This window comes from Zonotrichia leucophrys, chromosome 3, assembly GCF_028769735.1.
Source record: "Zonotrichia leucophrys gambelii isolate GWCS_2022_RI chromosome 3, RI_Zleu_2.0, whole genome shotgun sequence".
NCBI classification, from domain to species: domain Eukaryota; kingdom Metazoa; phylum Chordata; class Aves; order Passeriformes; family Passerellidae; genus Zonotrichia; species Zonotrichia leucophrys.
This window is the reverse complement of record NC_088172.1, coordinates 30,633,997-30,658,808: the sequence shown is the minus strand read 5'-3', so window position 1 is coordinate 30,658,808 and position 24,812 is coordinate 30,633,997. Positions and strand designations below refer to the sequence as shown.

The following is a 24,812-nucleotide window of genomic DNA, read 5'->3' as shown; positions in this document are numbered from 1 at the left end:
CCAACATAACACCTACAGAAAGGAGACCTGTAATTTCTGGAGAGGCAAGATTATCCTGTCACCCACAACAGTGTCAGCTCAATGTTAGCTAGAATCTGAATTCCAGCAATCTATTCTCCATGTATTAAGTTAGCTGTTTGTATTTTTAATTTTTCTGCTAAATAATAAATCAAGAAAATCCCTTCAGGACAAGAGAAATTTTCTGCTACACACCCTAGATTCCCCAGTAAGCAGCAGTACTCAGCAGTCATGGGATACACTTCATGAATGTACCTTTATTTTCTCCCATAATAACAACCATTATGAAAAAGACTAATTCATTCACGTGCTGAGTATCTTGAAACAGCATTTAACATATTACTACTGCAAAGATATTATGACAATTCTTGCCAGTCTTGGCTGACACTCAGCAGATTGCTACACCTCTTTACCTCAGTTTTTCCATCTGTGGATCTGGACACATTTTTTAGAAATCAAGAGATATAGACAAAAATCGCTGCAAGAAGCACAGTGAGTTTTAGACAAATTTTAATAAGAAATTATAAGGACCCTGCTCATCATTGACTAAATGCAACAAGTAGCAACTCTGAAAAGTAGCAACTTTTTGCTTTTAAACAATGAGTAGAAAAAGCATTATTAGATAACTCCTTACACAAGACAGGCTTCAATCCCCCTCACCTCTTGTATAACTTCATTTTGTCAACAGACAAGGGGTGGTGCAATTGCAGAGATAAAGGGTTTATCACAGTCTCCTTAGCTGTTACACTTTTCCCCAGCTACAGAGGTGCAAGGCAGCAGGCTACACAATTCTTGGCAAAGTTCATCCTTCGAATCTTCCACCTATTTGTCCTCTTTCTTACATATACCTAATCTACTTGAGATGCACTATTTTGCTAACTGGCTTAAGCAGGAGCCCAGTTTACTGCATTATTTGGATATTCACATATGGTAGTGACCACAGGCCAATTACCTCTTCAAATAGACCAGGCACGTTTATTTGTGTGTGTGATTCCATAAACATGAGAAGACTGAAGCACAAGTCTGTGTTGCCAGCAGCAATTTTGTCTGCTTTCACAGTAGCAAAACAGAACCATACTTAAAGCTAAGAGACCAGCAAACTCCCCCTGCCTTTGGAGCTTGCTAAAAGGGGGCCCCAGCTCAGCAGTTTGGACACTGAGTGGCAAACACCATCTGTATCCTTTTCCCTTCCATAAAAGGAACCTTTATAGGAGTGTAAAGGAAAACAAAGAAAGATTACTACTAGTAGTTATAAATGAATAGTTAATCATCCAATAAGAATGTGAGTTCTCTCAAAGACATTGTGCTAAAGCAAATTAGTCAAAAATACAAAGCTATTATCCAAGGGTGCTCCAGTAAGCAAGTAATAAACTCAAGAAACCAAACAAAAATATCTCCCTAAGTCAACTTTATAGCTGTTATTAAAATATAACTAGTTAAAAAAAAAAAAAAGGTTAAAACTAGAATTTGGTTTTTTTTTTTTTTTTTCATTTTACTCAGGCTAATCTTGAATTTCTCTTTCCTTCCTTTTGGTCAGGAAAGCTGAAGCACAGCAAGAATGTCTACATAGGATTTGCTTACACAATTTTAAAACCAGTAAATGCAACAAATATTGCCAGGGGCACTGATGAAAGCCTATATTTTATTTCTGTTTTCAGTTCGCAAGCCCTAGAAATCAGCACTGAGAAGAAAAATAAACACAGTTTTGACATGTACAGTAGCAAGAATTAGCTTTGTACCCAGACAAGGAACAAGCCCTTTAAAGCAGAAGTTCGTGGATTAGCAATCCGAGCAGCTCACACTGCGTGTTTATTCAAACTGCGACAAGAAGTCAGGCAGTGAAGCAAGGGCCCTTCATTGTGAGCGTGCGTTCCACACAAACAGCTCCAACAGCTTGAAGTTCTTTTTAGTTTAGGAGTTTGTTTGTTTCTAAAGAGAAAAAAAAAAATATAGGGAGAATGTAATTGACCCAGTTGGGAGCAGCAGGCTGGGGTAGAAAAGGGGATACGCGAGACGCGAGCACCACCACGAGGCGGGCAGGGCTGAGCGCGATGCGAGCGACCCTCGGGACAGACAGACCGGCCGGAGCCCCTTGGGACAGACAGCCAGCCCCGGCCGGAGCCCCTCGGGACAGACAGACAGCCCCGGCCGGAGCCCCTCGGGACAGACAGACAGCCCCGGCCGGGCACGGAGCACACGCGTGCCCAGCAGCACCCCGGGCAGATAACTACAGAGATGCGGACAAAAACCAGCTAACTTGATTTCTACGAGAGAATTTTTTTTTTTTTTCCAATCACTTGGAGCATTCCAATGAGATGTACAGCATCACCTGATTCTGATTTTTTTTTTCTTGGGTATCTGTTGGCTTTTGACATCCAGGACAAAAATATCTTCACAGCTTTGACTGGTGTGAAAGCAAGTCAGTGCTTGGCTCAAGAGAGGCAGTTAAAGCTTTTAACTGGAATCATGCCAGTCTAACTAGATATGCCTTATCACTTCCTGTAACCAGGTATAAAGGCACATTCATTCCCAAACAAAAATAACAAGAGGGAGGAAACATCTTATCAGGGAAAATTGTCTGAACTTAATTCAGTGTGATTTCATTCAACTTTTCATTATATTTTGGTTTTTAAGATTTTTAAGAGCCTATTTCTTTTCTGGAAAAAATGTCAAATTTTCCAATAAATCCATCATAGTGGTTTAAGGCAGCAGTAACTGCAAGTAATATAAAAACCCCAGGCCAGATCCCTCCAAACAATTGGTAGCTTATATGCCATCTGATCTAAATACTTTTCCTAGAGATTACTGATTATGGCAGTGGGGATTTTCTGCCATTTAGCACAAGATACATTTAAGTTCTTGACATCTCGCAACCTTTGAAGTCTCTCAACCAGAAACTCCCCTGTACCTCTTTCATGCTACTGCATTTGAAGGCATATCAGCAAAACTCTTCTGAAAGCAAGTATACATCAGGCCAGTGTAGTAATTTCAGCTCCAGCACCAATACAAAATTTAGGTAAGAATTGGCATGCCTAAATTATATGCCTTAAGTAATTTTCTTTTTTAGCATCATTTTTTTAGCCCTAATTAATCATGATTTGTAATTTCAATGCCGAACAGCAAATCTTGAAAGATATCAGCACTTGGGTAACATATAGCAAATTAAGAATGTCACATTTCAACAAAAAGATCAATGCTACTAAGACTTTGATTCCATCTACCTACCATTTCCCTGTGATTTAGAAGTATTTCCCAAGATATATGTCTAAACTAGAAACTAGTTTTAATCTCAGCTTCAACTGGCAAACATGAATGTCTAATTCCTTCTGCACCTACATGATTTTCAGCATTGCAATAAATTAATTTTGATTGATTTAGGATTGACAGATTTCATTACTTTTGTCTGAAAGGACCAACACAACATGATAGAACTTTTCTTCCCAAATTCTAATGATATCCCATGTAATCTCCTCTCTCCTTGGGATCAAGTAACATCACTAATTTCTGTAAATGCAATACTTTGTTTAAATTACTGAGACATCTATGGTTTTTATTATAATCCTTGGGTCTCTCAGTCTGCCCCCTCCAGGTAACACTACAAATCATTATTTGCTCAACCTGAGTTTAAATTGATTGTCACTGCTTTTTCAAGGGGATGGAAAATTCTGTGAAAAGATGACTTCACAAAGAAGGCAAAAGCTAACTTGGATTTGAGGGTGCCTGGCATTCCAATGACCTGAGATATTTGGATGACAATTTGCAGGCAAAGTCACTGAAATTTCTAATTATCATCAGAAGAGTCACTAGAGAAAAAAAGCTAAAAAGAAATTCCAAGCCAGACTGCAGAAACTTCAACTGAACAAATTCAACATGCCTGAAAGCAGCACAAGAGGCATTAAATATTTCAGCCTATACTGCTGCATGAAAAAGCTTTTCCTGCAGTTTTATGAAATGCTTTGATACTCACACGGTATTCCCCTATGAATTCAAAAGTATTGTAGAAATTTTTGTAACAATATTGCTACAATATTGTACAATCCATTTCAGAAATTTAACAACAATTAACTGTGAGAAGTCTAGAACTATAGAATCAAAATGCAGTTATCAGCCTACATGTAGAGAGCTTCATCAAATACTTACTTGAGATCTGGGTTTTTTTCTTATTTAGTATAAATATAAACAGTTGTCTGAATGAATACGAATCTATCTTTAGTCAGCCCAGCATTAAAAATTTACAGTATGCAAATAATGAAATGATTTTAAATAGAAATATAAAACTCTCCTCCCGTATTTGCCTAACTACCCTTGTACTTTCAATAAATTAACAAAATCATTCAAAGAATGATTCTGCAAATTAATCCTTTAAGGCAAAAAAAACCAAACAAAACCATTTCATTTTTGACTTGTTTTATTTTATTAGGAGAACAGCTTACTCAAAGTTAACAGTGCTGAACACTCTGTTCATCATGCAAGAAGTATATTTAGTTTTAATCACTTTCTAACTACCTCTACTCAGAGACAGTGTGGGATTTTTGTATTTGCAGGGCAGAGCATTTATTAACTCAAGCCTTCTCTCCAGTGTGGCACAATCAGAATGTTCTGAACAGCTGGTTAGGAAGATAGCCAAGATGCAAGAAAGATGTCTGAGCCTCCTTTTCAAGGGCAGCCAACTCTTGCACTGTAGGTGCCAGAATATCCACATGGCCTTTATACAGTCCACCTGCCAAAAGAGATACAATCTAAATTACATGTTCAAAGTCATTTCAGCAGAACTAACAATGCCCAACCACAGTCATTCAGAGAGTTAATTACTTTATTTAAAAAAAAAAAAATCACAAAAAACCAGAACAGGTATACACATACTCTTGTCACTTGCAACCTATAGGCTGCATGTAACAAATGACAGCAAAGAGCTAGCAGCCTTTCATAATCTATTTATTTATCACCTATTATTTTTTTATTTATAGTCTATTATTCTGTAGTAACACAGGAGACAACCAGGAAACTGAGCACTGCATAGGGAACTTGAGAGTAGCTCATCCTTACCTCCCAGGGCTCTCTTCTGCCCATATGTAACCTTCCCATCAAAATCATCCACTGGTACTTTTATGTCTGGTTCAACTTGGGCAATAGTGCAGTTTAAGTGTTCTTCAATCTCTCCCAGCAACTAAGAGAAAAAACCCAAGAAGTCTTTAAGTGCTCTTATGGTCCAAGACTAGTCAAAGTAGTGTTCAAAACAGTCACATTTGAGTAGTTTGAACAGGAACGGTAGAGAAAATAATTTGGTCACAGAAACAGAAGACTAACACATTTTAATTAGCTCAGACTACACAAGTTCATTTCCAATTTCAGTGTGCTTTTACCCTACCTAGAAGTCTTCATTTCATACACTACCCTACTTGTATGAATGAGGCTACTTTATAATACAGCTCATAGTCCAAGGCTATTTTACCACAGATGAGACGTATCTGCCCTTCCTCATTAGAGAAAGAAGGCAAGTATTGCTCTTTAACATGCATTCATGGCTGGTACACAAATCCCAATGAAAACCTACTTAAGAGATAAACTATTTCCAGGCTAGAGAAACAATAGTTTTAAGTGACAATTTTGCAACAAACCATCTAAACTAACATTCTCTTCAGGATATATATCTTAACAGACTTTGATTAGGAAGACTATAAGGAAACTGCAAGTAAGTCTCCAACAACATTGGCTGGGAATATTAAAGTAAATTTTTATAATTAAACAACTTATGGAACATATAACTTGAAAAGTCTTCTAATTTCTTCTTTAAATGGAATCAAAGGTTACAAACACCCTAAGACTAGATTTGTACTTCAACTACACAGGTGAAACAGGAACTTTATTCCAGAGTCTTATAGAGGAATTGGGGAATACTTAAGCAAAATGCTTACCTGCATCTCATTGTACCATATGGTACAACCTCCTTCTTCCTTCAGCCTGGTGTTATAACACCCTTTTCCACGACTACTGCATACATGATACCAAACCTAGAAATAATGCAAAACGACCTCTAAACTTTGTGAAATAGTGTAGTACGTTCATTTTGACTAGTTATAGCATGAAAAAGAATTCAGAAATCTGTTTATGTTCTCCTTCATTTAAGTAGGGACAAAAAAGCAGTTTTTTAATGCAGGATAAGAAGGTCAGATAGCAGCTGGGAACAGAACCTCAGTAAATAATGTCTGTTCATCTTTGCTTTGGAGTATAATTACCTTTTCTTTTTCTTTTGCCACAAGGGAGATTGCCAAACCCATCCTGAAATATTAGGAGACAAGGGAGGGAGAAATGTATTTCAGTAACTATTGCCAACTTGTGAAACAACAACAACAAATCTCAAGAACACCTGGTGGCTGCTCTGAGCACACACATACCTCTCAGCTCTGCCGACTCTCCCGATTCGATGAACATAGTTCTGTTTTTCATCAGGGAGTGTCACGTTGATAACTGTGTAACACAGACAGTTCACAGAGAACACGAGATTTTTTTTTTTTAATATATGAGCTAAGGTCAGAGATCAGACACCTAAAATATTATTTTGATTGCTGCAACTCCTCTCCTTAGTCTATGTACATACTTTATTACAACAGTTACAGGTGTAACCTGCAATAAAGGCTCTCACACTCTAACTGCTTTCTCTCTGATTATTTTTTGGCAAGAATGGAAAACCAAATTAACGATTCCCAAAAATGCAGAACAACATAGTATTTGAGAACTTATAGTGAACAACCAAATTAAATATTGCCTAGTTTCAGCCTTTAACATCTACATCTCTTAAAATTATGCTATAAGTCATATTTATTTTAACTACTGGACAGGCAAATATATTGAAGCTCCAGTGCAATTCAACAGGTTAAGTTTAAAAAACTGTCTTACCATATGGGACACCATGAATATCAATTCCTCTAGCAGCAACATCTGTGCAGATCAGGAAACGGACATCTCCTCTCTGCAAAAACAGAGCTGTAATGAAGTGTGCTAAACACAGCAAGCAAAATCCCAAGCAATGAAATCATAGTCCTTTGCACTTCACCTTTAAGAACACTTCAAGTAAAGCATGAATAGTTTGGTGAATTTACATCCTTGTTTCTTTCCCCAGAACCATAAGGCAAACAAAACCAACAAACAGTTTCATCAAAACTAAACTGTAATACTGAAATGTTTTTAAGTGACCAAGTACTAAAGACCTTAAAAACCAGTGTAATTACTATAGAGTTTAAAGTTAGGTTTTTATTTCAAAGTAAGCCTACTATCTTCTGAATTCAAACTCACAAAGGTCATACTGATTGCCAGTACAGACTTCCACCTACAGAAAATGTGCCTTACAATTTCACGAAGTGGGACCTAGAGCATTTGAATGCAATTTAATTTAAATAGAGAACTAGGAACACAAATTAACATACAAATTCAGATATTGGGAGGTGAGGAAAAAGCCTTCAAGAATCTGCTGCATCACCTTAAATCTTTCCAGGTTTTGCTTTCTTTCTTGAGGTTTTCTATCACCATGCAGACAGACACATGAGAACTGATGTCCCTTCCTATCAGGGCCTGAAAGAATGTATATGCATTAATTACATCACATATAAGCTATGACACAAAACCATACAGAACTGGAAAAAATTTCAGAGGCATTGTGGTTGAAAAAATACACAAGACAAACAGTACTACACAATTTCTCCCTCCTCCCAAGAGCAGACCTATGCAGGCACTTTTCCTTACTCCTTCCTCTGTTTTAAGTTTCCTCGTTTCTACAAATGCTCATCTTCACCTTCCTCCTCACACATTGCTTTCACTGTTCCTGTGTTTTCTTTCACATTTCTCCAATGTCTTTTTAGGTGCGAACATCTCTTCCCATGTCTCCTCCTCTTACTGACTATCACTTTTACTAGCATGTTTCAGCAGAGGCAGCATATATCTTCTCACTGGTTCAAATTTTGGTGCATGATGGGTTTCCATTAATTTCAGAACTATGTGGAACAGGTGCAAGACAGTTCATTGCTTTCTTTCACAAAGGGAACCCCTGCAGCTGCCTGCTACAAAACTCTGAATTTTATGCCCAGTCAGTATGCAAAAAAACTGAAGCACAATTTTTTTTGTGCTGTGTCCCAGTAGCGGTGACCTCTATCATACAAATCTGGTGTTGAAAAAACACAAAAGTGAGAAAAGTGAGCTGAGTAAGGCTGACATGAAAACATTACCTCCACCCTGCTGGATGAAGTATTGCTCCATATTATCACAGTCTATTTTAGTCCTGCAGAAGATAATGGCTTGATCCATCTTGTGCTCTTTAATTGCTCGAACAGTGTATTCTCCTTTTAGAATTTTAATAGCTTCAGACCACATTTCTAAATAAAAATAAAGAAGTTATTTCACTCAAATTGTTTAAAAACATGAAGAAGCTTTGAACTGCCTATCTTTGAAGTTCTCTAGCCTTCAACTAGACAGTTAAACTTTTATCATTAGAGTAAGTAAGCTAAACCTTCAGTTTCTACATCTCCCTTCCACGCTCCTGTGCTCCAAGGTGACTATACAGGAAGAACAAAAGTACTCAAATTTCAGGTTTCTTATACACACCAACAAACACTTGCCTACAAATCTGCAAAATATATATTCAAGTCTCTTTCCCACTTCCCAGTTACAGAAACACATTTCTCTTCAAGACTATGAGAATGCAGAAATACAATTTTGGAGGAACATGACTCAAGGCCAGCAATTTACCTTGAATTCAAAACATTTACAAGAATGTCATTATTTCTTAGTGTTGCTCATTACCTGGAGTGTTGGCGCCAGGCCGTGTATTGTCTTTTGCATGTACTTCATCAGTCTAGGAAAAACACAAACAAAAAAGCCCCCCAAGTCAGTAGCCCACTCTTCACAGAGAAATACTTAACTCCACTAACTTGTAACTAGGAAGAAACAAAAGTTAGGAGTAATCTTAGCATTCTGCTCTCCTACCAGCCATGTTTATCCACTTTAGCTACAGGAAGGTCTTGTATTTAAGAATACAAAACTTATATTCATAAAAAAGGGGCAATAAAACTATGTAGCCACTGGATAGGAAACACCTTTGAACAAAGCGAAGAATTGAAAACACGCAAACAAACCAGACTAAAAAGATTTTGTAAAATATAGCTAGAACACATAATTAGTAATTCCTTATCTTTTCCCCTATGCTAGCCTGAATCAGATATAAACTTAAAATCCAAAAGAAATAAACTCACACTAAGACTTAATGACAACACACGACAAACAGACGTTCCAAAAACAAAGAGAGATTAAGAAAACCATAGATTTGTAACCGCATCAGAGTTGCCAAGAACAAAATATGGTTCCAGGTTATTCAGAACTTGAATAGTAAAGACCTGAACAACCAACACCTTCTCATATGAATAGGTGTCAGGTATATGTAGAACCTGGAATCTCAAATGCAGTCTGATATGACATCCATTCCTGTAAAAACTGCTCATCTCACATGGGTTGGAGACAGAGCTACCTTATAGAATGATCCATCTTGGCAGGTTTATTCCCTCCTGCCAAGTCAGAAAAGAGATACTAAGTACAGTTAGGCCACGGTCCATTAGCTGTGAAATGAGTGAAAAAGCACAATGCCATTGTTCTCTAGTGCAAATCAGACTAGTACTCGATCAAGCTCATCCTCAGACATGTTTGTAACACTGAGCTGTTCAGAAACAGAGTTATGACACCACTGATATGATGCTGACTACCACAGAACAAACCATTTCAGATTAAGCTGTTTCAATAGCCAGCAAAGATCCTTCAATATTAGGCGCTGTTCTGAAGGTTAAATAAATAAACATGGACAAATAACCTCAATTTTCACTTACTCTGATGTGATTCTTGCCGAGCCTTTCCCAGAGTTTATCAGTTTTTGGATTTACAGGCACAACTACATGGTGTACAGTTTCAGGGACAGAATCTTCTCCTTTCAGATCTACCCAGGTAGGAAAATGCATGATTTTTTCGGATAGTTTTTTCACATCAAAAGAATGCAAGGTTGCAGAGCACACAATCACCTAAGAAGAAGAGAGTCAAATGGATACCACTGAAGATAAGATTCTCCCAGTCCAAAAAGGTGAGAGCAGAACTGTATGAATGTTATATAGTTGAATAGTATAATATAGCAAAACAGAAAATGTTTGGATCTCCTCATCACAGGAACCACTCAGTTGGCAAGAGTCAGGACACAAAATAAGTTGCTTAACTATTCTGTTACAGAGACCCAAAAAATTACTAGGAAGAATGCAAAACTATTGAAAGCTGATGAATCAAGATTATTAATATGTTAGAAATCATAAAGTTTGTGTTCAGTCATGTTTGCTAGATTTATATATAAATAATTCAAAATAAATTGAAAACTCCTGAACACTAGGCTTGAACATCTAGGAGGCTAAAAATATTTTCACAGGCAATTACTGAACTCACTGAACACGTGTTAGTTTTGGACAAGAGCTTTTGGGAACTTCAAAGAAGCACGCTCTATGCCAAATAATAATCAGAAAGCACAACACACAACACACTCTCAAAAATATTTAAGCACACAAACAAAAAAAAAACCCCCACAACAAAAACCAAACAAACAAACCACAAATATTTTATACCTGAAGTCTCTTTCCATCTGAGGTTATTTGAGGAATTTGACTATGGATTCTGTGTATGAAATCTGAATAACCTTGGAGGAGAAGGCCATCCTGTGTGGGGATGAAATAAAAGAGATGAAGCTGCAAATCTTCTCTCATTTCTCAGTCTTTACACTTGAGTTAGATAAGCAACACACTCCTAGTCTCAGAAGTTCCTGCTTTTAATTATCTGGACAGGTAAATGCATAGCAGGGATATTATTACTAAGGAGGAAAACCCAGTAAAAATGTGGAGCACTTACATTATAGCTGCTGAGAAGCTCAGCAGCTGCTCCTAGCTAACACCCCAAGGCATTTGATCTTTGTGAATATTCAGATGTACTACCAGAGATCAGAGAGATGCCTTTATTTCATAGCACATTCAGTACAACACTCACTGGCCTCAAGACCTGCTGGATTAACTAACATTTATATTTTGTCTTTGTCCTTCAGGCTCCCTGCAGTGGCAGGGACAGACTTCAGTACCTTGTAAATATAATTTGAAATACATTTTCCTATCAGAAAAATTCCATATAGATTTAACAGAGAGGCCAGGAGTGTGGGAGGGGAAACAAAAAAAAAAAGTAGGTTACTATGGTTGCAAACAATGAGAAGATTAAGGTGGAACAGTCTATAGGTACCTAACTGTTCCACTGAATTATCAAATACTATAGAATAATCACGTTTCACTTTTTTGCAAATATCATACTGCATTTAAGAAGAGAATTTAAGTAGCACTTAGTTCTCTACATACAGCTTCATCCAGAACCAGGAATCTAACTTGAGATAAATTAATCTTCCCTGTTGAGACCAGGTCATCCAGCCTTCCAGGAGTTCCAACAACAATATCCACCTATGAAGTACATAAAGAGAATGAGGTCGTCCTGTAACTAACTAGAGACATGAAAAGTTTTAGCTAAGCTTAACATTATGAAACAATTATCAGTACAATGCTTTATTTTCTATTAATTATAATTTCATAAAATCCTAGAGTAATTTGTGTCGGAGGGATCTCTTGAGATTATCATTTGGTCTCCACTCCCCACCTTCACATGGAAATCAAGGACAATTTCTGAATTACTTTAGGCAGCTGCCTAATACAATTTTCAGTACCCTTCTCGAAAGGGATCCTACATCCTCCTCTCTGGGCAACCTGCATTTTGGTTCTACAGTCATTTCATTAGCAGCACCGACCTTAGGGAGGAAGCCTTCCCTTATTTGGGAAGTGATGTGCCCAGTTTTTCCTTCCCTGAACCCCAAGCTGTGTAATCTTGTTATCAAAAGCCAACAAACAGATTTGTTTTTAAACGGGGATAATTTTTTTTCAAGGTGGAAGGATACAAAATCTATCAACTACAGAAATAACTGCAAATTTTGCCAGACAGAAAGGTTCACATCAAGAACTCAGCATTCACATGGAAGTCGAATAATCTTCCAGGTCAAGTAGGCTCAACAGAAAATTTTTATTTTGGCAGCTAGAACCACTAGAAAATTTATCAATAGCGATGTGCTTTCACTTCCAAAAGTGAGTGTTAAATAAAAAACATGGCCCTGTGACTCTGTTCTCCCTACAGTGAGATTGAATCAATTGTACATTCCATGCTGCTGAAACCAGACCACTTCCTTCTATGTAGGACTGGTTTGTAGTGTAGGTTCATCTTGATAACTGCAGACTACTTTTATTCACAAAAACAGGACAGAAGTTAATAGGAAAACTGTCTTGTTGGCTAAGAACAAATGGCAAACAATTGAACTTTCATTTTAAGATTTTCAGGAGTAGTCAGGCTTCAAGAGAACATGAGTAAGTAGTATAGGTACTTGTACTGACATGGAAGTAAAGGAACAGCTGCTAGACTGCTGCAACATGAGCTTCCTATCGACTGTACATTTTCTTTTTAACTTTTTATTATTCTTATTACATGAGTTACTGCCATTAATATCCTCTAGCAACATCATCAATTGCTTGGAACCCAAACTAACAAATCATATGAAAAAAAATACCACTTACACCTTGTTCCAGGACAGAGAGTTGATCTCTTGCAGCCACTCCACCAATAATAAGCAGTTCCCTAAAATTACATCAATATATTTGACATTTTCCTATTTATTATATTCAGAAGGTATAATTAAAATCAGTCTTCAGACAGATGTTTTCATTGATAGCTGACAATTAACAGCCCTGAACAGTAATTTCAAGAACAAAATAATAGAAAAAATTAATTTTGAAACTCATCCTTTCACATGTAGCATACTTCAGTTCAAGTGAAAACTTTGTTACCAAACTGTAATTGGATGTGATTATTGCTGTTGTTTTAAGCAAATCAGCACCTTAACAAATTTAATCTTACAAAAAATGTTTCTTAAAAATCTCGAAGATAATGTAACTTAGTTCACTAAATTTTCCTGTGTCTTGAAAGTTAGAAATGCACATAACAGTAAACTAAATTAATCTTTCATTGTAGCTTGCCCTTTCCTATTGCTTAGTCCCAGCCACTCTAGTAAATGAACTCTTATAAACAGATAGCAGTTTAGTATTGGGAAATGTTTAAGTTTTAGAAGCAGAGTTGTCTCTCAAAGCAGAGACAACTTAAACCCAAAGTAACTTATAGATGATTCATTTTTCAGAATTGCACCTCCATGATAATTTGCCCTGTAAGCATATTAATTAAAGAGAGCAGACCCTGTATGCAACTATTTGAGGAAGATGAAAAACAAACAAAATAAGGGGGTAGAGGGAAATAGGGGAATAGGAAAATGTTTAGAAGAAGGGCAGTAAGCAGATAATGTTTTTAACCAAGAGAAGCATGTGAAGTATCATACTAGTTATATCACTGATAATTAAAAAAAAAAAACACCTACCCACCAAATTTCTTGTAAGAGAAAAAGGTAGTCCACTGATGAAACATACCAAAACCCCCTAAGTGGTCTAACTGCAGTTGCATAGTCAGAAGTTTGGTTGGTAGCAGGTTATTACTGATATTATTATTATGGTTGCAGATTATGGTTCACTTAGCTACAAAGCGGAACCTACTCCCCATCTCCCCATGAAGTTACAACCATGGAAAATACCATAAATGCAAATAACAAATTCACTTTTACCTTAATTTGGGATTATCAACATATTTTTTGAACTGCTTCACATTGTTCAAAGTTTGTTCTGCCAGCTCTCTTGATGGTTCTACAATCAATGCTTTTGGAGCATTTGGAAGGTTCTGTGCTTGAACCACTTGGGCATTTCCTGGGTGGAAAAAAAATCACCATTAAGACAAACTACATTCCTATTCTGGAATTTTTTACTGGAAACAGATCTGGATTTTCTATTAGTAATTAAAATCTAATAATTTTAAATGCTACATTGAAAGGTGATGTGATTGCTTTCTCAATTACGAGTAACTTCAGAATAATGACCAGAACTTAGAAGTTAGAAGTGGGTGTACTGGCCATGCAGGATAACCCATTCCATTGTGGAGCATAAAGACAAAGACATTTTTACAATAACACTGTTGAAAAACTTAGCTGGGCTTATTTTATGTGATATACTTCTAAATTCAAAATATTAAAGACTATTGGTGGTTTAACAGTAAGAAAATCTGGTATACTTTCAAAAAAGCATCAATATTTCTTCATTACTGCTGTATTTAAGATCTTTCTGATTGCAATTAAAGAGATTCAAAGATACTCTGCAACATAATATGAATATATAGATAAGAGAAGCTTGTAAAAACCCAACCTACCGGAGTGTTGTGATTTTACAACACTACCCTCAGGAGCCTTGCAAAGGCCAACATAGCCATCTTTTGGTGGAAACTTGAAATCTTCTTCACCAAAATTGAATTTCAATTCGGCATTCTAGGTTTCAAAGAAGTTGCGTCATACACACAGATTCAAGAGACCACATAAAATGAGAAACAACTCAATAATGAAAAAATCAGATTGACAAGGAGATAAGCAAGGTCTTTTTTTCTCCCATCTTATACATTCCTCTTCCCCAAGTTGCTGGAACTTAAACTCCCAACCAAACACACAGAAAAAAAGCCAACAAAAAACCCACAGATTTTTTTCTGAACTTGTACATCTTTCTAACCACTGAAAAGATTTTTTTGCTAAAATCTCTACTGCTTGAGAGACAGACTCAAGAAGACTAACTCAGAAAGATATAGTACTACCTTACAGTAATGTTAGAGTTCAGAACAAATGGAACAGGCTATCTGACTTTCAAGCTATTTGCTTGTATCAGTTGAATGGAAGTATACAATAGTTTATAACACACAACATAGCACTGTTATTAGGAATTAGCTGTCCATTCTACCTATAAATTCAAGATTAAAATTTGAATTTAAACATTTAGCTTAAATGCAAATAACTCAAAGCTATTTTATTACTTAAATGGTACTCCAAGCTACTTTATTACTTCAGCAGTGAATACTGGTAAACCAAAGAAAACTGACTTTACATGCACAACTGCAGTAACTGTAAGTGGCTAAGCAAATTTTACACTGAAGTATAAAGAAACACAGAAAAATTATAAAAATCTTGGACATCTGCAATATTCCTGTTACCTTCAGTACACAAGCTGCAAAAAGTGCTTGGTTCCTTATATGTGGTGGGATTTCAAATGCAAGGCCAAGGTCCTTCCCTGAAAGTAGGGTTGGTTCAGTCAGACTCTGCAATCGTGTGCATTCCTCTCTTTCCCTCCCCCCAGTGAAAGCATCCAAATAAAATTCCAAACAAAGAGAATAAAACTTACCATTTTTGGAAAATTTTATTTGTCCTTTTTCTGTGTCTAGATAACAGCCAATTGTATCATGCATAGTGAACTCCTGCAAAAAAAAAACAACAAAAAAAGGTTTGTGAAGCTAAGACATTTTCAGTGCATTAAGACAACTTAGTGTTTATATTGTCAGCTTTTAGTTTTCTCACCTCTCCCTAACAAATGCTGATTCTTGAGAGAAGTCAAGCAAGTTCAATTTATTTCAGTCAGACCATTGTAAATAGAACACACATTTTTATTTAATTTCAAGTCTTCAGTAATCTGCCCAATTGATCTTAGATATTTAAACCCTTATTACGGCTATAAATTTACTTCAAGAACCAACACAATGACAATGATATGTTTAAGTCATTTACCTGGAAGTATTCTGCATTATGGAAAAGCACATTAGTCATGTATTTATAAGCCAATGTAAATCTAAGCTTAGAACACCAAACATGACATCAGAAAACTGTATTTTGACTATAATAAAAGACTAACTATTGAAGATGATACTATATGCTTGTTATGTATACTTAAGAGCTTTATCTTAGTATCTTGAGATCTGCTAGTTTTAAAGGTATTGAATAACATATTTAAAGGTATTCAATAACATATTATTAAGTGCTTCTAATCAAAAGCTCAAGAGTCACTATTAAACAAGTTACAGTAGTCATAAAAGTTGCAGGTTTTATGATATTGAGTTTTTATTAGCACAAAAAGACTTGAGTTTCTGCTTTAGTTATGTTTAAACATAAACACTCATTTATGTTTAAACATCTCAATTCCAGTGCTACACTACACAAAATCCATTATAGATATTCCCAGCAGACACTTGAGAAGTGTACATGAAGGCAATGGCAAACGCAACTCAATGGCCAGAAGTAGTGCACTCTATGTTTTAGTAGAAATTAATAATGCATTTTGACAGATTACAGAGTTGTGAAATTACTTCTATTTTAACTTCTAGTAAACAGAATACGATGCCCTCACTTGCATGTTCCCAGTGTATACATATGGGTTGACTTATTCAAGTTAAATATGAAGTCAGTCAAGACAAATCTCAGGAAGTCAATTAACTTTTAACCTGTAACACACAGCAAAGTTTTAACTTCTAAATAAGACTAAATATAATTGCAGTATAACCACTATTATGTCTCAGCCTATAACTGCTTTTGTTGAATCTTTTAATGAGCTTTTACGCAAAAAAGCTTCAATGTTCCATTGCCCTTTTGCCCAGTGAGCCTCCCTTAGCAGTGAGCCCTATTTCAAAAGACAGTTGATTGTAACAGCACAAAGCTAACCTGCAAAACTTTAAAAAATATTTCTGCCAAATGCAATTCAAGCTTACCTCACCATAGCTGTCAAATTGCTTGTTGTGAGATTTCTTACCAGTGCCACCAAATCCAAAGCCAAATTTATCAGTGCCTGAAGACAAGACAATAGGTTTTTATCTTTTGGTTGACACGTTATGCTTTTTCCTTTTGGTATTAGCAACTGAAATTTCCAACACTATCACATAAACAAATAACACACAATGCTAACCACTAACTTCTGACCTGCATGTACACCAAACTGGTACTTTTGCAGCAGTACATTTATCAATTTTACCAGACTCCAGACATCTTCATTAAAAAAAAAAAAAGCTTAAAAGGCAGAAAGTCACAGAAGACAAGAAAACACTGCCACAACCAAAGACTTCCCCTTACAGGAATTAAAATACTTATACAAAACATTTTCAACTCCCCAATACTGGGATCGTTCCCAAGGAGTTCATTCTCTGCAACACTGGAACAGCACTCCACCCATTCCATGTCAATATAAAAACTACCTACAGGTTCTTCAGAAGGAAACTTACCCAGATCTAGTGACGCCTGCATAGTTGACCAACCAACTCTGCACAAGCCTTGGTCATGACAAGATACTTCATAGTAGTATTTCCCTTTAAAAGAAAAAGAAAGGATCTAATACAATACCCAAAATCATTAAGGTGGTTCAGTCTTACTACTTCCAAGATCACACAAATCTAACATCCCAGTCCTGCTGAAAGTGTCATGGAATCCCCTACACTGTTTGTGTGAAAAGGTCGATTGTATACCTATGTAGAAAACAAAGAGCAGGCAAAAGAGACAAAGTACTCACTGAGAAGTAGAGTGTGAAAGGCTCCAAAGGAGTGACAAGCAAGAGAGAAGTGGTCCTACTCAATGCACAGGACCTGATAAAACTCAGCACACAAGGTTCTGCAGAATCAGAACCAGACCAGCAGCATGCCCCAGTATCAACAACTCCTTGTGCCATTTGAAGAAATATCTGCACACCCCATTAAAGGAGACTGTTTAGGGTCTTTCTGAACATGCTCCCAGAACCAGGAGTATCAGCATGACTCTACTTCTGAGTCAAGTGTTAGGGTTGGCCTCTCAACTACTGTTACAACCACAGTACCATGAAATTTTAGCACATCTGCATGAAGTCTGTGAGGAAACAACTCAAAGTACTGTGTGTATAGCCACTTCCTAAAAAAAGGCATTCTGATGAATATTATTTACAATTCTGCCTCCTGCAACTCAGTCTCCTATTGATGCCTGAAGATTTTTAGCTTTCTCTGCATACTTCATGTATTTGTAGCTTAGTAGAGTGTTAAATGCCTAGGTATAACTTCTAGTACTTTTCCAGCTCTCTTTGCAATAAGGAACAAACTCTTTGATACATTCTTAGAAGTTTTGTTTAGTCTTGCTTTTTAGTTTACCAAGGACATTTTATTTTGTACCACGTATTGTAGACACAATAAAGGTAGAGTCTGAGGACCAGGGGGAGGACTCCAATGGGGCAGAATCCAGGGGGGTGGGTTATCTAACCAACTGCTCCTCTATCTGGACAATACTGGCTGGATATTCTAACTGCCCTATCTTATAAAATTGTAGGAATCTAATTCGGGGTGTGGTTTTCACCACACTGTGTGCCTGAAGGCTTTCAAGTAAATGTTTGCTTTTCTATTATAAGTTTAAGGTTGTTTGGGAAGATTTTGTTCTACTTTCAGGCATCACTATCACGGAAAAGGTAATTTACAACACAAGGAGAACAAAACAGAGGTATTTGTCATTTCCAAGTCTTACGCTACTAAATTTGGTCAGATGGATAGAAAGTTTTTAATGCAACCATCTACATTAACAATGGCTGACAAGCAGGCATTTCAGGTGAAACTTTTCTGGAAGAGTATTCAAAACACATCACTTCATATGTACCTTTAGTCACTCCTCTAGTTGCTCTGCATCCATGCCATTCTTTTATTTCTCTGCTTTGGCAACACAAACCATCCGATCCAATTGCTGAAAATTACAAGACAGTTTTAGTCAAAGAAATTGCCTAACTGCTTTTAAAAGAAAACTTCATGCATTCTTTCCTCTAGTTTATTCTTTTTTACCAAGCAAAAGTTCTCAAGTGAACAGCAGGACAACTCACCAAAAGCTGATCCTCTGTCATAGGGGTTCATTTGCCATTTATTGAGCACTAAGTTTGAAAGACAATAACAGAAAAAGCATTTAATCCACAAAGCAAGCCTGAGAAACTCAAATTAGAAGTTCAAATTGTTTCTAGAGAGTTTGGCTCAATTTTCTGGGGAAATAGTTTTATTTCAATAAAATTCATATAAGCTCAAATGAAGGCCTACAATCCGAAGGAGGGGCACAAATGCTTAATGCAAAGGATTCTATGGAAGTTTACATTATTCCATTGAGAACACAGATTAGGTTACTTAAAAATGCAACTGCAAACAATGAGGACTTTTTATAAAATAAGGCACTTCACACAATCACCATCAAATTCAGAGAGAAAATATCCAAAACTGTATTAAGAAGAACAAATCTGAAATGCATTATTTGCCATTTCTGTTCCAAGGTTACATTAAGGTATCCTTCAGGCTGTAAGTTAAAATGTCAATACTAAGGAGCTAAGATACATGCACACAGAATTTTTGACTGCATTTTTCATATGCCCAACAACATGCTATAATAAAATACATACATGACTTAAAAAAAAAAAAAACAGGTGCCATTTCAATTAGGTTTACTGAGTGTATTTTTATTACGTATTTTTATTTCGTATTAAATTCATATTACATTCTCTCAAGGAGGATTTGATTTTAACTTTTTTAAAGTTGACTTTACTGTCACCAATGTAGCAGCAGTTATAATGATGACAACTTCTTTAACATCTTCAGAGTGTTGTTTGTGCAAATACTGTTCACTTACATAAAACCCAATCTGATCAGTACCAAAGACTGGACATGGTTATTGGCTTTACAGTTTCAAGTCTAATTAAATGGATGCATAATAGACTCTCGAATACTGTGAGGATATTATCATAGTTACAATAAATTTTATATAGCTGAGTTCCAGACCTATGCATTTCCTGCTCAATTCAATGTTTACTAGAAGAAACAAGAGATCAATTATTCAATTCCAAACCTAGGCAGGTGCCAAAAGGAACACAGCAGATCTACTCAGCACAGCAGAATTGAAAGATCCTACACTGTTATCCCAGCCACACAAAAATGTTTGAGCCCAGAAGAGCTTTCTGCTCAAGCTCACTTAAGAGGCCCAAACCAATTCCATGGTGTCACAGCTGGCCTCACCTAATCCTGCAATAGAAAAATTTTTTTAACTCCTTTTAAGGTGGACGCCACCACCACCTCACATCTTGCAAGGCATTAACCTAGTTTGGGGCTTTCAGAAGAACCCTGGAAAGCCAGGTGTGGATCAGCCAGCCTCACGCTGAAAACAAGAGCATTACTAAGAGTCTGCAGTCAAATGCACACCAGTTCTTCCCATGATTCCATCAGTAAATTTATATTCTCTCTTTAATAAAACACTGAATGATGATATTTACACTATTCCAAATTATGGAAAAAAATACTTATCTAATGGCAGGCTAACTTCACTTCTAAAAGTGACAAAATCAACACAAATGAGCAGAGTTTTGAATTTAAGGAGTGTGACACAAAAACTTACCTGCCCCTCCAGTTTTAATAGTGGCTTTTCCTTTCTTGCCTTCCATTTGGTCCTTCAGTGTTTCATAAACAATCTGGATAACTGGAATGCTGAAAGCCTAAAATGAAAAGTCACTTTCATTCCACAAGTTATACACTTATTTCCAGCCTCATTTTTGGGTGCAATAACCACAGCCAGAAATGCTGAAATACATTCCTACATATATGTTGGTAAAGACTATAACCTAAAATGCTTAAACACATATAAACACTCTCTGCATATATGAGACCACTTAAAGACTTTTACTTTCTGCTAATATAAATTTGATTACTTACACCAGTTTTTCCACTCCCAGTTTCAGCAGCCTATAGGAAAAAAAATACAAGAGTTTTACCAGGACTGTAAGGACTGCTCTAGAATTCTGTTTTGATAAACTAAGTTTATTTTTTAGGAAGTATTATTTTGGCTTATGGAATGAAGAACACAGAGATCCATAAAAGACATGATGAACAAGGCATACTAATCTGATACTTTCAAGGTTATTGATACTGCAGCATTGGCTTGGGCAGTATCAGCCATGTTCCATACAGAGCTGTGTCAAGTATTTATAGCCAAAAGGAGCAGATGAGATCAGACAGCCCTCATTTATGTGACAGTGCCTGTCAAGAAGTCAAAAAATAAAGCCTAATACTCCCAGACTTCATCTGCAAGAACAACTGGAAACACACTAGTAACTCAAAGAGAATATACTTTCTATTGAAGCAGGACAGGAGAGCTAGTGTAACTATGGACCCATCCAGAAAGAACAAAATTCACCACACAAACAACTGAAAGACACAGGATTTCTAAGAATAGGCTACTCTGCCTACATACCATAAGCACATCACCACCTCCTAAGATCAACGGGATGGATTCTGCTTGGATATCTGTAGGGAGACTACAGGAAAGAACACATTAACACAAAAAAATGTTCTACATCAACAGAAAAAGAAATTTTTACTTATCTAGAAATTCACAGAAATCAAATCATCTGCAAGATAAAGCAGGTAACTCCTATTTCTCCTGGCTTGCAGTGGATTCAGCTGCATCTTGGTAAGAGCACTACATTTCACATCATTATGCTAAACCATAAAAAAACCCCTTATTAACTATATATTCCTTGTCTTCTTTTCTTCAAATGAGTTTTTCTTTAAAGCCACTTATGCTGACCTCACTTACATGATTCCTGCTCAAAACTGGGAAAAAAAAGCAAAGACAACTAAACTCAAACAGCATTTCCAGATAATCACAGTTAATTAATATTCATATGAGAAGAACTACATACATTAAGTTTGTCCATAGTGACAACTTTCTGAATGACAACTGAAATCAAACTTTGAAGTAAAAACACGTTGGCCAAACAAGTAACCAAACACAAGAATAACAACTTTTTTACAAGACTGACACACATGCACTAAGTTTGAAAAACACAATCATAGATCAGTCTGGAAAACATGCACTAAACTAGCATTAATTATGTGACAGTATTTCATCCAATAACCCCATGATACATATAAATAAAGCACAGAGCCTTCTATGAAACACAAAAAGTCAAGCATAAGCGGTCATGCTCTGCCTGCCCAAGGTTAAATGTCAGAGCTGCAGTCACAGTTTGTATTCTTCAGTCTCTCACACTGCAGAGAAGCACATGAGATGCAATGACACTTAAGGAAAACACACATCCACTTTGCTTTAATGTGACAGCAGAGTGTTTTAAGAACCATGCCATACATTGCTGAAAGGCAAATTAGAGTTTGCCACACTCCTACTTACAGCCAGTCCATCTCCTCCACTGCTTGAGCTATCTCAGGCATAACACCCATTTCTGTAAGACAAGCAAAGAAGGATCAAGCAGTGTTATTGACCTCACACTGCCCAAAGATTGCCAAGCATCAACACTTCCATCTACAGACAGAACCAAGGAAAACCACTCTCTTGGGCAACAGCATGGGCAGCCTTCACTCCAGCACCCACTGATGGAGACATTTTCCCTTCCTCACAGGCAGCTTTGAGAGCTGTCCCCACTCAGAGCAGAGTAAGTCAGGCACACACAGGGCACAGGGGCAGGTACACACACAGCAGCAAAGTGAACACACTGGGAACAGAGCACCATTCCAAGGGCAAGGTATTTATCTTTGCACCTCTAAGGAAACTGCCTATGCAGACAACAGGTCAGACTTTGTTAATCACAAATATCCAACTTTCTCTACAGTTGAGGTGGAAACAGTAGAAAAAACCTGATCCTCTAAGGACTCCAGTTCACCAAATGTCACCTGACAATAAGAACACAAGGCTTTGATTTTGACAAAGTTATTAGTTACAGCCATCTTTTAATTTTTTTTTCTTGGAAACCCTTTTGGTAAGCTCATCTCAAGGTCTGATGGTTGTACCTCAGACACAAGTTAAATATGGAGCAACATGCTTGTACCTTGATAAACAAATCCTCTGTACTTAAAAAGACAAACAAAACAAACCTGCAGCTATTCAATATGGGCACGAGGAAAGCAGATCCTAAGCAACCCAAATGCTGGTACCATCAAAATTACAGTTTATCTGTTGGCCATCTCCTTAGGTACATAAGGTTACTCCAAATCAATTCCTTCAGCTACAAACATGCATCTTTCAGAGCAGAGGTTTCACACACTGGCCTCTGCACTGCCACACGCTGGGTTTCAGCACAGCAAGCACACACACACACACACTGAGCTGGGCTGCTGCAGGTGGGTGTGCACAGCCAAAGATTATTCTTCCACTTGCTATAATACAAATTCTGTAAGAAATGTGTTTTATTTGCAATGTGATTGCAGGAAGCTTTAATATTTTCAAGTGCTGGACTCTAATCCTACAAAAGTAGACAATTCACACAAGCAACAAAATCAATAGCAATCAAAACCAATTCCTACTAATTCCAAGTTGGAAACAAATCCATACTTTTTTTTCCCCATATACTTCCAACTCACACAGTTTCATTCAATGGAAAGTAGAAAAATTTAATCAAACAATGACACCATGACATTTTCCTCAACTACATCCAAATTAATCCAAACTGACCTCTAGCTCTCAGGAAGAAGCTTCAGCATTTTCCCCCCATGATAAGATGCAGAAAGTTCAGTTAAAAGGAACAAACTAAAAACCCCATATACATTAAAACTTTACAGAACTCTGATCTTGGCTGGCTGCCTAGTTCTACAAATATCTACAAGGGGAAGGGGACACAAAGAGTGATGCTTTCTCCTTTAATAGTAAGCTTTTGGATTACAGTTTACTATTATATACACCTATATAGTTTATATAATATATATAGTTTGCTAAATCGTATCACCAAGCAGAGCTTCTCTTCGAAAAGTCAGTTACTATTCACAGCTATACAGAGAGCACTTATGCTAAACCTCCTGTTACTGAAACCAGCCAGCATGAGGAACGAGCCTAACTTTTAAGCAGCCCCTTTGCTACATGCACATATGCAATAAAATCTGCAAAACCATTCTGACAACCACTTCTCACAGCCTACAGAAGCCCGAGGACACGGGGAGAGGCACCCACATCCCCCGCAGGCCTCGCAACCTCCAGCCTGATCTATGGTCAGCCACACACCACCGCGGGCCAGGCTGGCAAGGCGGCCGAGGAGCTTCCCCGGCGCCGCAGGGAGCCCGGGAGCCGGCGGGCAGAGGCGAGAGGCTCCCCCAGGCCCGAGAGGCCGCGGGCCCCGCGCCACGTACCCGAGAACGCCGCCATCTTCGCCCCGGGAGCGCCGCGAACAACACAGCGCGCAGGCGCGCGGCCCGGCCGCCGCTTTATGGGGCCGGGTGGGCGCAAGAGCCGCCGCGCCGCGCGTTCCGCCCCAGCCCGTGAGCGCCCCCGGGTACTGACGGCTCAAGGCGCCTCAGACTCAGACACACCGCGGTGTGTGTCATTTATACAAGAACAAGGATGCTTTATTCGCCAGGTTTTACAGAAGCTTCCCCAAATTCTGCACCACCTTGTTCTAGGGTAATTTCTACTGACATTAAACGCAAGAACCTTCCGGGTTTTGTAAAAAACAAAATGAGATTGCAAGTGCAAAGTGCAGCTTCTACAGTTACATCAGGAGCCAATGGTGCATTTGTCTGCTAAGTGCAAGGCACAGCATAAAACACTGACTACTGCTTTCTATTGTGAAACACAGCTTCAATCCTTCTGAAGGCAGCATGAGACACAGACACATCTGGGTCAAAAGCCAAAAAAACCCAAATCAAGCATCTCTGGCAACGTAGTTCTCTTGAGTACTGTGCTGCAATTTGAGTACTGGTTTTGTCCCGATAGATTGTTTCAAAATTTTTTTTAAACTTGCTGAGCCCCACTAGCTGTTAACTTACATTGTAGA

The 24,812-nt window shown here is 37.5% G+C and overlaps 1 protein-coding gene across 1 annotated transcript; it reads right to left on the bottom strand.

Annotated features, from left to right (window-relative positions):
• Positions 1–4,408: 4,408 nt before the first annotated feature.
• On the bottom strand, positions 4,409–24,298 carry DDX1 (DEAD-box helicase 1). The gene is made up of 26 exons (XM_064707740.1): positions 24,169–24,298; positions 22,223–22,274; positions 21,284–21,347; positions 20,746–20,775; positions 20,432–20,528; positions 18,885–18,932; positions 18,668–18,751; positions 17,284–17,367; positions 16,777–16,853; positions 15,423–15,495; positions 15,235–15,311; positions 14,410–14,524; positions 13,775–13,913; positions 12,684–12,744; positions 11,430–11,528; positions 10,659–10,748; positions 9,885–10,073; positions 8,812–8,863; positions 8,238–8,384; positions 7,496–7,587; positions 6,916–6,988; positions 6,414–6,486; positions 6,255–6,297; positions 5,934–6,029; positions 5,065–5,185; positions 4,409–4,738 (listed from the first exon to the last, which is right to left on the bottom strand). Exons 1-26 carry the CDS (start codon positions 24,182–24,184, stop codon positions 4,608–4,610), a joined length of 2,223 nt encoding a protein of 740 aa, XP_064563810.1. The 5' UTR covers positions 24,185–24,298; the 3' UTR covers positions 4,409–4,607.
• Between the last annotated feature and the right edge of the window lie 514 nt (positions 24,299–24,812).